We start from the raw sequence: 19501 nt of genomic DNA on the forward strand, positions 1-19501 counted from the left end.
ACAAAAAGAGGTGCTAGTGACTTTTTACTTAGTGTTGAGCTTTGCTGAACAGGAAGGAGGTCTTGATGGCTGGTTAAATGGCTACACAGTCACCTCCCTTCTAAAGCTAAAAATGAGGGGGAAATGTAAAACACTGAAATATAGTCATCAATCAGTGGCAGGGAATATACTTATCAATATAAATAATATATAATATATTCTGTGCTGTTGTTTTTAGTTGTTAAGTCATCTCCAACTCTTTACAACCTCATGGGCTATAGCCCACCAGGCTCCTCTGTCCATGGGATTCTCCAGGCAAGAATACTGGAGTGGGTTGCTATTTCCTCCTCCAAGGGATCTCCCTAACCCAGGGATCAAACCCACCTCTCTTGCACCGGCAGTGGATTCTTTACCACTGAGCCACCAGGGAAGCCCTGTGCTGTGCTGTTCTTAATCGCTCCGTACTGTGCGACTCTTTGTGACCCCATGGACTGTAGCCCACCAGGATCCTCTATCCATGGGGATTCTCCAGGAAAGAATACTGGAGTGGGTTGCCTTATCCTCCTCCAAGGGATCTTCCCAATCCAGGGATCAAACCAAGGTCTCCCACATTGCAGGAGGATTCTTTACTGTCTGAGCCACCAGGGAAGCCCAAGAATACTGGAGTGGGTAGCCTATCTCTTTTTCAGATCTTCCTGACCCAGGAATCGAACCAGGGTCTCCTGAATTGCAGGTGGATTCCCAGCTGAGCTACCAGGGAAGCCCCATTACATGGTTATTAACACAAAAACAGATGTCCAATTTACCAGCACTTCAAGTCTAATCATAAATACAAACTGAATAAAAATGAATAATTTCTCCCTTGAACTGTTCTTTTTCCTATCATACCTTGATTTTACAGAAAATTAACTCATGAAGCATTCCAAGTGGAGACAATGAAATCATATTTTCATCTAATATGGCTAACTTTATTAACGTCACAAAATTCCTTTGAATAACCTTTGTTTACAATAAGCCTTACCTCGCATTGTCCAGCAATTCAGCTAGTGCTCCAAAAAGGAAACTGTGAGTGGTGCTAATGAAGAAACAGAGGGAAAATAAAAGTTAAACCAACTCTGTAATCAATGTAAAAGGTTCAAGACACATGCAATGTTCTCTAGTTTGAGGCAGATAATCAATTAAGAAGTTATTCTAGAAATTTCTCAGCACAGTCAAGATTCTGAAGTACATGTACTCCATGACAAAGCCAGGGCTAAGAACCCTATCGCCAAAATATCTTATTTACTCCTAATAAAACAAAGACTTCAAGGGCCTGACTGTACTTAGAGCAAATTTTGACATTTTAATATTGCTTTATAAGCATTTAAGTTTTTCAGAGAATGTTTCATTAAAACTATATTATTTAAGGCCAAATAATTTCTGAAAAACCTTGACCAAAATCCAGACTCACTGAAAGACCTTAAGATTTTATCTGCGGACACAGGTATTGGCAGGTTACCCCAGTCTGCACCACTAACCTACATTTTTCTGTGGAATCTTTTCACCTCGGAAAAGACCATACCTATAAATAATTTCACAGATGACCAGCATTCACTCTCCCCTGTACCCCTCCTGACAAGTCCTGGGCACAGAAAGCACTAGATAGCCATCACTGTTTCTACTTGGAAGGCTGAATGTTTCTCTGTGGGTGGAATCAAACCCCCTTCAGGTTCTACCTTTGTTTTCCATTTCCTGATGTGGATATTTCAATCGGCAACATTATGGAGGGAAGAGTCAGTCAGCAATTTTCTTTTTATATATAGTAAACAGGTAGCAGAAGCAAAAGAAACACACTTATCAACAAACATCTGCTCATTTGTCTAATATTATATCCTTCTCCTTCTCTGTTTTACTCTAATCTGTGAGTAGTTCAGAAGGGCCACTCACTGGCCTTTTTATGCCACTCCTGCATTATTAGAGAGAAATTAAGTCTGGCCCTATTTGCCAGATTTGGGATAGTTAGGAGGACGGACAAAGGAATCCTCAGGTTCCTGCTTCAATTTTATAAAACTCTGCAGTTTTGTTTGAGTAACTAAATTGGAATTTAAAATGGAATTAATTTTTATTTTAATTTAATCCTTTAAAAAACCTTAAATTCGCTAGTATTCAAAGACTTTGTTGACCCCCTCTAGTTTGAAAATATTATCTTCTTATAAGAGTGAAAAGCTTGGGTACAAGCTTTAAAAAAACAAACTGCATGGATTGCACTTTTTGCTTTAATGACACAAAAATTAATAGACTGTCTTATATACAGCTATCATAGAGTGTTCCGTGATTTTTTTTTTCCCTGCAGAGTTGTTATGCATGCTGACTGATTTCAGTGTTTGACTTACAAGTATCTACCTTTGCTTTCAAAATGTTAGTATTTTAACATTTTGATATGTTAAAATATGGTTATATTAGTACTAACCATCTGTAATTTCCTTCATTTCTCAATAAAGAAATAGCATAGGATGGTCAACAATTAAAAAAAAAACCCTGCTCATTTGTACAGGAAAAAGGATCATTTGCAATGTCTCAACAACTCCAAATACCCCCAGACCACAGGACAACACTGTTGCCAAAAATTTATTTTTAAAAAATGCATACATATATCTATTTTGGGAATTTTAAACTATAAACCCATGCTGATGACAGCGGGATCTCTTGACTCTAGTCAGCTTTCAAATTTTTCATTAAAATAAACCCACTAATACAATTGTTGCAAAAAGGTGTCCTTCAATCAAAAGAAATTTAGTACTTAAAAATATAAAATACAGCAAAAGAAAAGTGCCAGTGATATGCTTTACAAAGCAGTACTTCAAACCATATGCCTTTCTAAACAATTCTTCAGAAAAGTAACTTCAATCATTCTGACCAAAAAAAAAAAAAAAAAAAGAAAGCCATATAAGCTTCTGTACTATTTCACTCAAGACTTTTACTGACTTCCTGCCACATACCAATGTGGGCAGACATGGTCTCTACAACTTTAGGGGCTCAAGCTAGTGCGGGATATGAAAAATTCACAAGTAAAACATATAAAGATGATAACACAGCTTGTGATTCGGTGCCATAGAGGAACAGGGATGCGGAAGAGCCTTCCGAGGAAGGCAGAGCCTCTCTTCACGGAAGACATGGACTGAACCCTGGAAGGTGAGAATTCAGTCCCTTGCAGAGCTAGAGTGGAAACCCTCTGGCAAGAACAGGAAGTGCACAGTCCTTGAAGCAGAAAAGAGCAAAGGAGGCCAGTCTGCTCTCGCTGCAGTAAATCTAGGCGATCACATTGAGAAGTGGGATGGTCAGGTCATGTAGTCCCTCCTTCTCCACAGTTAGGAGCTCATACTTAGTCCATACGCAACTGGAAACCATCATTGTGCTTTAATAAAGTGACATATCTGGTGGTTTTTAAAAGCTCACTCTGGCAGCTTTCAGAAAAACTGATCATAGGGGAGCAAGAACAGGAAGCAAAGAATCCAGTTTAGAGCCTATGTGATATCCAGAAAGGAGATGGCACTAAATATGAAGAGAAACAGATGAATTTGAGACACAAGAGTTAGCATGAAGAGGACTTGAGGATGGATTGGATGCGGGGGTGATATAAAGGAGGAATAAAAATATCATTGCTGTTTTACTGACGCAAGTCTCAGTAAAGGCAAGTCTCAATCAAAAATCTTAACTTGAATTACTGTATGATGACCCTTATATGTAGAATCTAAAAAGAAACGATACAAATGAACTTATTTACAAAACAGAAACAGAGACTTACAGACTTAGAAAACAAACTTATGGTTGCCTGGGAGTAAAGGATAGTTAGGGAGTTTGGGATGGACATATACACATTGCTACATTTAAAATGGATAACCAACAAGAACATACTGCATAGCACACAGAACTCTGCTCAGTGTTAATGTGGCAGCCTGGACTGGAGGGGAGTTTGACGGAGAACGGACACATGTATATGTATAGCTAAACCCCTTCACTGTTCACCTGAAACTATCACAACATTATTACTCCGCTATACCCCAATACAAAATAAAACGTAAAAAAAAAATCTCATCCCAGGGACCTGAGAGTTGGCCAAGTTGTGGCTGATTTTGTTGCTGCGGCTTCATGCTGCTGTCACTTCAACAGACCACCAACTGATAATGGGGTGGTTTGAGGGAGGTAGTTTGGGGAGGAGGAGGAGGCTAGGGAGCAAAATAGCCACAGAAACTATACAAAAATGAGGCTAAAAAACTTCCTAAGATAAAATTCAGCCTTTCTAGCACTCGTAATTTTTCTTCCACTTACTCAAAATTACTAGCTCTTCATTTGTCTTCTGCCTCAGCTAACGTTTAACATTTTGTACCATCCTTTCCAGCTTAAACCATTCTCCCTGATAACAAGTTAGAACTAAGTACCTGCTGAATATTGCCTGGGTGTTTTCTTTTGTGGTCTGTAAGAAGGACACTGTTTGTCCCAAGCAGCAAGGCCTGGCTTCACACTTCCATTTCCGTTGCTTCAGTTTTGCCATATTCTTTCTATCAATCAGAACTCGGTAAACCCAAATTACTAAAAAGGTTCCCCCAAATCAATCTAGCACTCACTGCTAGGCTTTGCAGTACTGAAAATAACAGATAAGAAAAACGCTGGCATTTGCCTCTGCCATGTGAATATTCGAAATAACACCTAAAGAGTATTCAAAAAGGATACTGGCCTGACAGAAGAAAATGTCCTAGTAAGAACTAGAATGTGAGATTCCTGTCTTCAAGGAGGTTGCTGCTGCTGCTGCTAAGTCGCATCAATTGTGTCCAACTCTGTGTGACCCCATAGATGGCAGCCCACCAGGCTCCCCCGTCCCTGGGATTCTCCAGGCAAGAGCACTGGAGTGGGTTGCCATTTCCTTCTCCAATGCATGAAAGTGAAAAGTGAAAGGGAAGTCACTCAGTTTGTCCAACCCTCAGCGACCCCATGGACTGCAGCCTTCCAGGCTCCTCTGTCCATGGGATTTTCCAGGCAAGAGTACTGGAGTGGGGTGCCATTGCCTTCTCCAAGAGGTTACACTTTCACAAAGACTCAGGAGGCAACAGAAGCTGGAATCAATAAACACAAATTGTTCTCTGGCTTTAGTCGCTCAGTCCTGTAGGACTCTTTGCGACCCCATGGACTGTGGTCCGCCAGGCTCCTCTGCCCATGGAATTCTCCAGGCAAGAATACTTAAGTGGGTTGCCATTGCTCTCTGGAGGGCAACTTTAATCTTTAAAATGTCAGCATGTTCGGTAGAGAAATGACTATAGATAGGCCAAGTTAGAATGAGGCTTCTGCTGACCTACAATTAAATAGTTTTGTTTAGTGATTAACGTGGGCCTTCCTACCACTTGGTATTCATTGAAGGGCACCAGAGGCTTTCAGCCTGGTTTAGAACATACATCTTCATCACTTTTTCGTTGCCTTTTTAAAAAAAAAAAAAAGCATATACATTTTAAATAAATAAATCCATGAATCAATGATACCAAGTTCCTTTTTTTTAAAGGGCACTTGGCGAGGAGATGGGCTTCTCCGTTTTGTGGAAAACTTCCCCACCGTTCCAGCTACAAGGGGGCACTCACGAGTTGGCGTGGATGAAATCCAGATGCAGCTGGGCCCGGAGCAGAGTAGCATACTTGTCACCCATGTTCTGGAACGCGACCCGCGCGGCCCTCGAAGCATAAGCCTAGGGGCCCAGCAGCGTTCCCGCTCAGCTCCACGCCCACGTCCAGGCCCACGCCCACGCGCGGACTCCCTGTGCTGCGAGCACGTGCTCCCCCTGGCGGCCGGACCGCGAAGCTCACCCTGCACTGGGTGTGTCCCAGACTTTAGGCAGCATCTGATAAGCCAAGCCTGTTGCCGATCTTGGATCCACCTGGTGAGGCTAAGGAGACTGAGCTAGACTCCTCTTCCCGAACTGAGGTTTAGGTAACCTTACTAAACACTTGTTCTCTGTTATTCTTCAACTGGAAAATAGAGCCCAAGGCTGGGGCTATAATTCGATCAGGAATGATCACACACAGAGACACACAAACCCACACAGGACGGGAAGAATGTGTGGCGAGGTGGGTAAAGGAGCAGGAAAGGCAGGGTGAGAACAAGGGTCGTTTTCCTTGTGTGGCTGTCACACCGCAGAGGTAAAGGCGCTTGTGTTCTCACTCAGCACTTAACCTATGTCACTTAGGCTGTGTTTTCTTCACTTGAAGGAAAGAAAGAAGAAAAGAGATCCGCCAGAGAGAGAATGGAAAGAACTAAAAACCATCGGAACAGAATGCTGAGGCGTGTGTCCCGAGTAAACCGTTTTCACCTGTCAGCTGACATTCAACGCAACTATTTGACATGCTGGCCAGGCTTGAAGAACAGACATTCTGTATTGCTCCAAAAGATAGAACTGGGAAAGTGGAAGGTGGAAAGAGAGAGGTTGGGGATAAATATAAGGAAGGGCTGTGTATGCCAGCTGTCCAAAAGGGGACACAAAGCAGAGTTACCAATACCCAAGCTGAAACAGGATTTCTCAGTGATGTGTTATGGAAAGGTCCTGCTGCAATGAGAAATTAATAGAATTGGTTGGCGTCTAATTGCTCAAATTCATTTATTCTAAGGCAAATGACTTGCAAATAAGGTAGTTCAATAGTACTGCTGCTGCTGCTGCTAAGTCGCTTCAGTCGTGTCCGACTCTGTGCGACCCCATAGACGGAAGCCCACCAGGCTCCCCCGTCCCTGGGATTCTCCAGGCAAGAACACTGGAGTGGGTTGCCATTTCCTTCTCCAATGCGTGAAAGTGAAAGGGAAGTTGCTCAGTCGTGTCCGACTCCTAGCGACCCCATGGACTGCAGCCTACCAGGCTCCTCCGTCCATGGGATTTTCCAGGCAAGAGTACTGGAGTGGGGTGCCATTGCCTTCTCCGGTTCAATAGTACTAGTGTTTTATGATTTAAAATCAGCAAACATACAATAAGCAATGAGGCTCACAAAAAAGAAAAAAACAATATCAGCTTTGGGGTGCTCATTCTACTTCTAGAGAAAGAAGTTTATCAGTTACTGCATTTATAAGACTCAATAGAGGAAGAAAGAATTTGAATGGCAACCCAAGGACACATGATGCTCCACTTTAATTTGAAAACTGGAATTAAATATAAACATTTCAAGTAATCTTCCTGATTGCATTTTTGTTTTAACAGTGGCTATGATGGTGTTTTGATAGCAAAATTCTCTTTACTAAGCAATGTGAGCTATCTTTCCAATTTTTCCTTTCATAGAACTTCAGTGAAATATGACATTTTATTTTCATTTTATGGGTAAGAAAAGCTTGACGAGCCTCTTCTGGGTTTATTTTACTACCCCAATTTCCAGCTCCTACCTCAAAGCAATTTACTATTGGGAGGGCACCAGAACCACAAGCCTGTAATTAGTAAAGGGCTGTGATACCTAATTTCTATCAGGGAAGGGTGTGATTATCACAGAAGCACTCCTAATAATCTGAGCAGAGCCCTCCTACAGGGAGTGGGCAGTCCTAAAGCACTGGACAGTACGGTTGGCCCGGATGACAGGAACATCTGTTAGATGGTGCTAAAAGAGTCCTGAGATCACTGTACGTGCTTGCTCAGTCAGTCAGTCATGTCTGACTGTCTGCGACCCCATGGACTGTAGCCCTCCAGGCTCCTCTGTCAAGGAGATTTGGACATCTGTCCTGGCAAGAATACTGGAGTGGGTTGCCATTTCCTCCTCCAGGAGATCTTCCTGACTGTACACAATCCACCGAAAGTCTTTTCCCCATTTCAACTCCGCTTCACCACACTGCTACCATAGAGGAAATTGCTGTTCCTCTTTAAGGTATACTTTTGGAATTGCCTCTCTTAGTCACGTCCCTCAGCCCTGCCACAAGATTCATTTTAACATTATTTCATGATAAAATAAATACCAGGGGAACAGCAGAGAGGGAAGATCTTAAATGAGAACATCATCTGCTCATCTTATGGTTGATCCTGATGTTAAGGACAGTCAATCTGGGATAACTAAACATTTCAACTTTGCAACATTCATGTACTAGTCACAAATGATGGATCAAGTCTTTCAGATTCCACTTTCTCCCTATCACTTAAGTAGTTGTGTATGAACCAGCATTTAATTACACAAACATGTTTAAACTTAAGACAAAGTTTATAAACATTAAAAAAAAATGCTTGTACCTATCAACCATGCACACTGTTATGCCATCTCCAAAGAACTGTAAGAAATAAGTTCAGCATATGACGATAAACACGGAAAGCAAATGGTATTTAGGTCATACTATTTAAAGAGGTTAATGACCCTCAAATGATAATAGTGAAATGTTTCTGGAAGCAATTCACACCCTTCTTGCTCATTTTCTTGCTTTTCGGTGAACCTAGTCAGTGCATTTTCATCTCTTCCTGTCTACTCCATGTTAGACAGTGGTGGGGTTTTCATTTCAGAAATTCTGTTACCCATATAATTGACCACCTTTATATTCCAGATATTCAGCTCTGTGATAAGTACCCCTGGAGATGGTGGCAAATATGAGGCCCAAAGCGTGCCCAAAGAATAATGATGGTATTAAATGAGTTAGAAAATACGGTATTCACTCTGGGTTGGCTAACCCACTAGCCATTTTCCCAATTTTCCTCTTTCTATTCTCAAAGCTGAAAATATGCTTTTCTAAACTCCCCTGTAGCAAGGGTACTCATAAATAAGATAAAAGCAGACCATGTGCTGAGTGGTTTCTAAAAAACCAATAGATAAAAGGCATAGGCGGGGCTGGTTCTACTTTTCTTTCCTGTTTCTGCCTTAAGTACAGGCACAACACCAGAATTTGTGTTGTCATTTGCATCCATGAGGGGAAGTTCAGAACTGTATGAAGCAGCCCAAGCATTCTTGAATTACTAAACCAAAGCCAGAAGTCACTCACCTCCAGTTTTTTCATTATGAAATAAAACTTAATCTTTATTAAGTAATTATAATTGGATTTTCTTTTAGTTGTAGCCAAAACTATTTCTAACCAACAGAAAGTGAGACAAAAATTAATGCTAGGAAGCACCAGAAGCATAACTTCTTTCCATAATTGGGCAGATTATTTATTATGATCTGTTATTTATGTCTTTTGGTGCCAGAAGTGGTAAATGTGAGATGAGAAGACACTTGCAGGAGCCATTAGAACAAAGAGATTGAAAGGGGGGAGATGTGTGTGTGTGTGTGTGTGTGTGTGTAGGTATGTATACAGAATATTGTAACTAGAACTGTTAGATTGAATCACAGGAAGAGACAGGTTGGCCAGACAAGTAAGGAGAGCATTAAAGAGAAGTTGGAGTGTCAGCATGAGATTTATGTTTAGTGTGATGTATAATTTGGAGCTGCTATTAGCTCATGTAATGAATCACTTATTTGGTGAGAGCCAAATCCATGGTAGGCTCCAAGAATATAAGTAAAAATACCTTGTTTCTTCCTTTGAGGTGTTACAGTTTAATACAGGTAGAGTGTATCTGATTTCAGTGTAGGAAAAAGAAACCATTCCAGGTATACCAGACACCAAGGAATATAGATATTGACAGGGGAATAGATACTGACAGAACCTATGGAGCGGCTAGAAGGGCTCGAATTAGGGGTCCACCACAGGATAGGCAAGTGCAACCTCACACCATGAAGCAGAACGGAGGGCAGAAGTCTCCTGATGCCTCTGCTACAAGTGTCTCCAGCTACCCACAAGGATGGTTTCCACATACAGGAATACTAAGGCTGGCCACTGCCTCTGTGCACTCGCATCTCATGTGCTACAGGATAGCAGCAAGACAAAACAATATTTTTCACATCCAGAACCTAAGAATATTTTCTAGTTTTTTAATCTCTCTAACTGGAGATATTAGAGAGAAGATACATGGTGACTAGGGGAGACAATGCACAGTTTCCACCACATTGATGAACCTTTAGTGCATTAAGGTGTTACAGGTCCTTTGATAGAAGTTGGGACTGCAGGTAGGGAGGTAGGTTAGGAAAGATTTCAAAGAAGTGATGGGACTTGAACAGTACTTTGAAAGATGATCTTACATCTGCTAGATGAACAGAATCAGGATTGCCGTGCTAGGTAGAGTGCTCAGTTGAAAAAAGGAAAAGCATGAGGCTATGCAGACATTCAATAAACAGCTCATCATGTCTGGAGTGTGGGGTGCAGCTATAAGAAGACTGGGGAGGAAGTGGGAGTCAGATCATGGTGGACTCTGAATCTGCACTGAAGAATTTGGAATGGCTCCTGTCGGGGTGGGAACCAGAGTCAGGCCTTCAGCAATGGAGTGGTATGAGTGAATTTGTGGTTCATAAGATCACTCTGGATGCATGTGAATACCAGGTTGGAGGAGTTCAAGCCTAGAAGAAGGAAGGCCAGTTAGCAGAGTATTGCAATAGCCAGTGAGGAATAACATCTTGAGCTGGGGAGAATTTGATGTTATGGGGGAAAGAAATGGACTGGATGCCCTGGTAGCTTAGATAGCTATAAAGGTCATCTCTAGAAGATTTGCAATAAAGTGGAGAAGAAACCATGGAGATGAGGACTAGTGAGAAAGAGATGAATATGAAAGGTCTTGATTAGGAAAATGTGGAAATTGAATTTCTAAGTAAGATCACGAGATACTAGCAAATCCAGGGAGAAAATACAAATTTGGTTGGCTTAACTTAGTTCTTCAGAGGTCTGAGTGAACCAGGGGAAAAAAAAGGGGGGGGGGGCAAGTTACTCCATGGTTTTAAGGTTGAAGTCCTGGGGAGATGGTCTTGCTCCTGCCAGTATTAGGTAAGTCACCCAAAATTACCCGTTTGAAAGGTAGAAGAGAATAAGTTCATGTTTGTGATGTTAGGATTTCGCATTACACAGCATATCCAAGTAGAGGATTGTCTGAGCATTTTAGACAAATATGTGGTTTTTCTGTCTTAAATGGATTTAGCTAACAACAGGTTATCATTTTTCAATAAAATATAATTTTGTTTTATGAAGGATATTAGTGAAATTATTAAGCTTTGTGTGCCTCTGAAGTCAGAGGCCGAAGAGCTCATAGGACTGGAAGAAACTGGTTAAAGGCACCGGAAAAAAAGGAAACACACTTAGGGAAATGTACAGAGAAATGTGACTTTTTTTGAACGTGAGTTAATAGTGTCAACTCTGATCCAAAAAAATCTGCAAATAAATTTTCTGTATTGAACCTCCATTTAAACGTGGATGTCTAATTTCTGAATTGATACTGTGTATCAACTCAATAGGTTGCCAAGAATTACACACTAGCCTCACCCTGAAAAAACAAGACAGTGTTTTCTAGAATACTATTTCCTGGGATTTGTTCATAGAAAATGAAGGGGAAATAATGTATCCAGATCCCTCTCAAACTTGTTCTGCCTTCTTTCAACAAAACTGGTTTTAGCTACAAAACAAAAATAGTTACAGATGCGGAAAACACACCAACAGTTACCAGGGGAAAAGTAAGGGGGAGAGGTAAATTAGCAGACTGGGACTGACATATACACACTAATATATAAAAAATAGATAGTTAATAAGAACCTGCCACATAGCACAGAGAACTCTACTCAATACTCTGTAATGGCCTATGAAAAAGGATCTAAAAAAAGTGGATACATGTATGTGTACAACTGATTCACTTTGCTGTACAAAACAAACACAGCATTGTAAATCAACTATACCCCAACAAAAATTAAAGAGAGAAAAAAAACCACTGCAAATAGCCAAATTTAGTGCATTGTTCGAATGCAAAGTGATGAAACAACACACATTGATCTTTGAGACACTGTAATAAAAGTCTTTAAAAGTTCAAAGGTAGGAAAAACTTCACATATGTAAGTAAGGTTTGTACCCTGACCTTTGGGTGCACCACAGTTACAGATGTGCAATGAATCACTGACAATTCAGAAGTAGGCACACGTTTCCTGCTGTGGCAAAAAAGAACCAACTCTTAAAATTTCTTATCTAACTCAAACTGCAGACCTTTGAAGTGAAACAAATTATCCTCTATGGTTCCCGGCAGACAATTTTCAGTCTAGGGACCTTCCTTACCCGTAATTGTATTATCTTCTCCTCATATCATACCACAGTAACATCCAGAAAATGCCTGGCATATTTCAGGTACTTAAACTTTTGTTTCTAATGTAAAATGTGCTATTTTTACTATTGTTATATCTCTCCCATATCAAACTGCCAGGCTTCTGGTATTTGAGGTAAGCTCAAAGAATATCCTAATAATAATAAAAAAGTTTTTAGAGCAGGGACAAATTTGTCTATAATCAAAGCTGCACAACAGTTTTAAAATAGTTTTTGGTTTTATTTCTTTTACTGTTGAACTTCAGTTATCTTTGTTCCACCATATATGCAAAAACAAAGTAATGAAAAAAAAAATCCAACATGTAAAAGAAATGAGCCTGTGATGTGTTATCAGGGATCTTCTATCACCAGCCTAACACTCCACCATCTTGTTATTTGTGGCCTGAAATTTCCTCAACAAGGTGTGAAACCTTTCATTTCACAGATACTGCTGGGGAAAATAATAGGGTGTGGTGGAGAGGAATTACTGAATGTGGGCTGAATACAGAAGTAGCTAGTCTCAGGGTTCCCTGTTCAAACACTGATGGCATCCTGCTCTTCTGGCTCAGAGGTACTCGCCAGATACCCCTCCCTTGGATGGGGACTGGAGCATTGTCCAAAAGGGGCAACTTGCTCTCTTCATCCCAGTAACATGGTTTAATGATGGAGCAACTTCCTGGGTGTGGTGACTGATAACACATAATGCTATTGGAAAATTATCTATCAACAGAAAATGCCAACAGGCTTTGATATGAAGTGTGCACATGGGGATTGAGAATGGACAACATCTCTCAAGTTTCCAAATTCCATACAATTTCACCCCAAATCATTCAGTCTGGGTGTGGCACAAAGGTTGGGGGTGGGAAGTGAGTTATTTGTTCAGAGCCTGCATCCTTTTCACAGTGGCTTTCTGACTTTGTGTCAGTTTCTGTAACATGCTTCTCTCAGTCTCTCTTTCTTTAGGGGTTATCTCTTTCTTATTGATTTTCTCACTTGTTCCTCCCCATTTCCAGAAGAAGCACCCTTACCCTCTGATCACTAACCACCAAATTGGCCAACTGAATTGTTGTCTCTATTCAAAACATCACTTCCTGCCAAAGCTAATCACCCCATCTTTTAAGGGACTCCTATCACAAGGTAGTCTCTCATCAATGAAAAGTCATATTTGCATAGATATCACCACTCCAAAAGTGGTATTTCCTTTTTTCTTGTTGATGTTGTTCAGTTACTAAGTAATGTCTGACTCTGTGTGACCCCTTGGACTGCCGCACTCCAGGCTTCCCTGTCCTTCACTATCACCCAGAGTTTGCTAAAAATTCGTGTCCGTTGAGTCAGTGATGCTATCTATATCTAACTCTTATAGATAAAAATACCCATAATACCAGAGGTGATGAGTAATTATTATTATCATCTTTCTACTGGTAGGATCTTCTCCCACAAAGAGGCATGCCTTCAAATGCTGAGGAGTTCAAGGGAGTGGGTGCATTAAACTTGGCTGGATTTATTGAATATTGCCTCACTCTATTTAATAACTTAGAGACTCAAAATTTCCTTCAAGAGCTAGGTGCGTGATATAATAGTATATAGTTGGACATTTACCTACCCCTTCTCTGTCTTTCCGTTTCTCCCAGAGCACAAACATATCCCAATCTCTGTCATAGTCTTGTCTTTATAATGTATCAGGCAGACCATAAAATATCTGTAATAATGTTAGTCTGAGTCCTAATGCTTATTCTTTCTAGGTTCGGAGTTTCTCCCTTTTTCTCATCCTTCTTTGCAAAACCACCTCACTGTTCTTATCCTCACTTAAAGTTCTCTTCTTTCTGGCATCATAATCCTCATCTAGAGTAACCAGGGGATTATTAATCCTGAGCAGAGTCTGATGATGCCAGTGGAGAATAAGACAACTCTCTAACCTAAAGGGTGCTGGGGCATTGAAAGAGGCTGAGATTCTATAGCCATTATCCTTCTGTTAAAAGTTAAACCTCTGTTTCTTATAGCAACCCTCTGTAAGGGGATAATCACAATTTCAAGAGCCTTGAAACCTAAAGTAAAATTTTATTTTCTTAGTTCCAAAAGATAATATTCTCAAGATTTCTTGAGAATATTACAGTGAATAACAACAACAACAAAATGAGTATAATAATGTACTTAATGCCTATTATATGACCAGGAATAAACCAAATAATCTGGTTTTAGTGCTTATAATAAATTTGTGAATTCTATCTGCATTACTTCCTAAAAATGAGACCAATACTTCCATGGTGTGAAGGCCTCTTCCCAAGCTCCCTAACTCTTTCCCATTTATACCTGACCTGATACACTTTGTTTCCATGGAAAAGAAATGTACCCATCAACCTGGCTGGTGGTCAACCTTTGTGGGAATGGGAACTAAAATTTCACAATAGCCTCAACATGTTGATTCAGAGATATAAGTCACTCAACAATTTAAAAATTCCTGGGATGGAAACTGAGTCAGGTAGGACAGTGGGGGAAACCTGTGAGAGAGGTTTTATTTCACTCTTCTCTTCTACTGAAGCGTGAAAAACAATTTCACCATGCCGGATATCATCAGCTGATAGAGCCTTATGGGACTCTTCTTCCATCTACTATTTTCCATTGACTTTCCAAATACTCTTTCCTATTCCTTATGGACAAGCAAGAGTTGGGAGAAGCAAAACTACCCAAGTTTGAAGGTTTTTTTTCTTTGCTAACATTATGGAGTGAACTGCAAACCGCCCTCCCATTCATATGTATTCATAAGAATACATACCTAAGAATATGACTGTATTTGGAAATAAGGCCTTTGAAGGGGTGATTAAATTAAAATGAGAATACCAGGGAGTGCTCTAATTCTATCTGACTGGTGTCCTTGTAAGAAGAGAAGATTAAGACAGAGACACCAGGGATGTGTGCGTGCACAGAGGCAAAATTATGTGAAGAGGCAGCAAGAGGGAGGCCGGAGAAGAGCTGAAAGGAGGGGCCTCAGAGGAACCGAATCTGTCAACACCTTGATCTTGGATTTACAACCTCCAGTAGATTGAGAAATAAATTTCTATTGCTTGTGCCACCCATTCTGAGGTATTTGCTATGGCAACTCTAGCAAATTAATACCCCCTTGTTCTTGTTTAGTCGCTCAGTTGTGACCAATTCTTTCACAATTCTATGGACTGCAGCCTGCCAGACCTCTCTGTCCATGGGATTTCCCAGGCAGGAAGACTGGAGTGAGTTGCAGTTTCCATTTCCATGGGGTCTCCTCAACTCAGGGATCGAACCCACATCTCTTGCGTTGGCAGGCGGATTCTTTACCGTTGAGAGACCAGGGAAAGTAAAAGTATTAGTCGCTCAGTCGTGTCTGACTCTTTGCAACTCCGTGGACTGTAGCTTGCCAGGCTCCTCCATCCATGGGGTTCTCCAGGCAAGAATACTGGAGTGGGTTGTCATTCCCTTCTCCAACAACAATTAACGGGAAGCTGCTTCTGCCACTCTTATCCAGCCACTGCACCAACCAATGTTCTTCTTTTAAACTCTTGTCCCTCCAGCCCAGGACTCAAGATTCTCTGTTTAATGCTCCCCACCTATGGTGTTTTCAAATGCCCTCACCCATAACCTTCTCCAATATCTTAACTCCCCCATCTTTTCCTCAAGGAACAAGGTATTACAAGCAATAAGTTAAATCCTTTAAAGCTACTCCTTTCCTAAAGAATCCATCTCGTTGTTTTTATACAGTAAACTGAAGCACATGCACTTACACTCTGAGTAAGTCACACGGTCAGGGCTCCGTTATAGGCAGCAGCAGAAAAACAGCATCATAAAGCGACAGAACAGCCTTTACGTCAAATCTGCACTAGATTATTGAGTTTATCTTCTGAGATTACCAGAACCACGGGAACAGATTGCTTCCCTATGGAACTAATACTAACGCCCACAGAGCCCCCTGCAGAGAAAAATCTGGCCCGGTTCACTACTGCAGTGATTCTTGAAAAATGCTTTCTTTGCTTTTGGTTTAGTGGAGCATGGAAGACTTAGCAAATGACAGACTGTGTTTTGATAGTGAGCCAACTGGCCAAGATCCCTTGATAATTTTGTGCTCTGTAAGCTAGCTAGCACATTGCTGATGCTCAATAAATGTCACATATTATCAACTATCAATTATTCAGTGTATAATGAGGAAGATGCTTTGGCATGCATTACCTCAAAGCTTAATCAAAAAGTGTGTGATTCCAACACCATATCATAAAACAGATTGGCATTTTTACTTAAACTGCTAGACTATCTACATTTGTATTAGTGACACATCTTTAAATTATTCCAAGTATTTGTTTATAGTGACAGTCGACAGAAATCACTGAAATTACTGAACATCAATAACAGAGAATTTCTGTAGTAGGTCAGTACAATATTCCTAAATGTTTTGTGATAGCCTCAAATGTGTTGTCTCCATTCCAGCACCTTGATCTGTACCCATTTTCTTTCCTTTCCTGGAATTTTCTTCCTCCATCATCTGGATTCGTCCTCATGAAAAAATCCAACTGGCCTCACTGGGAAATTTTCCCTGAAATGATCTTCTCCCACACAAGAAACAATGTTTGATACATCTTTGTAACTCTAGCACTTGGAACAATGTATATGGAATGTGTTCAAAACAGACTGATTCTGAAAAGTGCCTGGATCATAGGAAAGGCTCAGTAAATAGCTGAGTGAAGGAATACCTGAAGGATAAATCTGTAAATTCCCCACTGTCTTCACACCACTCTGTGGCCAGTTTCCAGATTTAGGGAAAGAAGGAGAAGAAACCCTTGCACAATAGGGGCAGCCTAGCTCTCAAGAGGACAGTGAGCCCCGATTATGGGGCTCTCTCCCCTCCTCTCCAAACCAGGATCAGTTCAGTCTTTCAAAGACCCTGAAACACCCACATTTGGTAAAAGAGAAGTCTATTAGGCAACTACTTAATTTTACTAAACCACATTAAACCTAAGGCATCTCAAGCTGTAGCAAGTTTTAAAATCTGTAGCAGTCACATTGAAAATGAATACAAAAACAGAATACTTTTCTCCAACATTTTGGCTAATTTCTCCAAGTGAACCCAACTCCTACAATTAATATATGGTGGGAGGGGCATGTATGCCTTCATGTCTTGACAACAGCTTTGAAAAGTCAACAGTTAAGATGATAAGAGGAATATGCTGTACTTAAGTGAAGGGGTAAGATTAAAGGAAAACTATACTTTTTATTTGCCTTCAATAGGGCTTCATTTTATTCACATACTGAGAAAAATAAAATAAAAACAAAGGTTCCAGCTTCCAAGGCAAAACAATATTCTACCTAAGTAATTAAAAAATGGTTTCTGCATTCTACCAACTGAATCTGAATCTGACATCTTGTGCCTCCCTAAACCACTTAATGCCTGCAGGACAGACTACAGAAGCTCTCATTCATTCTTGGCATACAGATGCTCGGCCATTCTCTGCCTAAATGTAAAATAAAACTGTAAACTGTGATGGACTATTCCCTCAGTCCTAGAAGGGAAACAGTACCTCTAAGAGGTTTGACCTGATAATAATGACATATTATTATGACATATACTCTATCTTATAATATAAGCCATACCAAACCCATTAGCAGTCCAATCAGTGTAAAACTGACTCCTTTACCAGTTACTATGGTAAGATTTTGTTCTCAGGTAGTAACTCTTTGAGAATCTCAAATAACTTCACAAAACCAAATGCTATTACCAACTTATTTTCAATAGGTTGAATGCCACCAAAGGCTTAGTACAGTGGTTATAAGGAATATAGTATTCTCTCCTCCTTCAACACGTGGGCTAACCCTCCACCTTTTCTTGATGCTGATGATGTCATTGAATCATATAGGCTGCACTATGCCCTTCCTTTGAGCACTGTGTTTTCCAAAGCTTTGCAGTTTGTTGTATCTGATTGCATTGGCAGCATGACTCAAGCAGAAATTAAAGTTAGCTTGCTCCTTGGTAGAATAAAGTTTTATTTCTTTTCTTTTTTTTATTAAAAAAATACTTTTATAGTATTAGATCTGATTTCACACTTTTCCCTTCTAACATCTATATTACACTGATATGAAAGAGACCAAGGGAGATTACCAGGTCTATCAGACCGCGTTAAAGTAATAATTTCTAAAAATAAAGCATCAAAGTTGTAAACAGACTCCATTGATGAGTTTCATTAATTCATGTCACTTGATATTTCTATTTTTCAAATACAGATATTCAAATTTCATTTCAAAGAAAGTTTCATGTCTTTATAATTAAAATTACCAATTTTTATGGATCTGACTTTTTTTTATAGATCATAAGAAGAGAAAAGTTATAGGGAACACTGTTTAAGCTTAACATAAAAACAGAACTGCTATATTTTAGTTGTGTTTTTTTGTTTGCTTTTGTTTTGTTTTACTGCCAGTAGGATAAGTCTGTATATTGATAGACTAGTGCAGGAAAATGCTGACTCAGTTTAATGCAGTTAAGTTTAATTTGAATTGGTTGATTCAATTAAGTTCAATAATGTTTATTGGGGGCTATTATATGAGGCTGTTGTATGAAAGGTCCTGTGCCTGGTGGGTGCTGAAGACATACAAATAGGAGCAAGATGCAGCACTGGCTGCTTCAGGCAGCATGTAATGTACTCTGGAACACTGAAATGTACACACAGAACATAATACAGGGAAGCATGACCTAGGTACTGCTCCCACCCTCCTCATTTTAGGTCCTAGAAGTTGAGTGATGAAAGGAAGAGAAGAGAGGAAGATGAATCTCTCCTTTGGTTCTGTAAACTTTAAATAAACAAGAAAGTACATAGTTTGCTGTTAAGAATAAATTGCATAATAATGAATTTATTCATTTAACTGTTAATCATACCACTGAAGAAGGGAACTGTTTGTTTGAAAAATAAAAATGAAAAAAGTGTTTGGATTTTATCATTGTATTAAATGATATACAGTTTGTTTGCTTTGTTGGAAACAAACAAATTTACCATGCAGTTAAACACTCCTTTTTCTTTAATTAAAATTTTTACTTTTAGATCTGTAGAATTATTTGTACTTGTAAGAGTGCAATACAGAGAGATACTGGGTGCCCTTCACTGATCTTTCCCCAAAGGTAACATTTTGCAAAACTACAATGCAGTGCAATATCACAACCAGGATACTGACACTGATACATCTACTAATGCTACTCAGATTTCTCCAGTCTCATATGTATTCATTTGTGTGTATATGCATGTGTGTGTGTGTGTGTGTGTGTGTGTACAAGAGAGAGAGAGAGATTTAGTTCTGTGGTATTTTATCACGTTTATGTTCATATATCCACCACCACAGCCAAGACACAGAATAGTTCCATCACCACAGGTGTCTCTTGAATTGCCCTTTTATAACCACACACACC

At 40.0% G+C, this 19501-nt stretch overlaps 1 protein-coding gene across 1 annotated transcript in view; it reads right to left on the reverse strand.

Annotated features, from left to right (window-relative positions):
- Positions 1 to 1738, reverse strand: part of MORC1 (MORC family CW-type zinc finger 1) — a 158651-nt gene extending 156913 nt beyond the window's left edge. Inside the window, 2 exon segments of the mRNA XM_070357835.1 lie at positions 1001 to 1054; positions 1695 to 1738. Of these exon segments, the coding sequence (XP_070213936.1) occupies positions 1001 to 1054; positions 1695 to 1738 (98 nt within the window).
- Between the last annotated feature and the right edge of the window lie 17763 nt (positions 1739 to 19501).

Source organism: Bos mutus, chromosome 1 (assembly GCF_027580195.1).
Source record: "Bos mutus isolate GX-2022 chromosome 1, NWIPB_WYAK_1.1, whole genome shotgun sequence".
Taxonomy (NCBI): Eukaryota; Metazoa; Chordata; class Mammalia; order Artiodactyla; family Bovidae; genus Bos; species Bos mutus.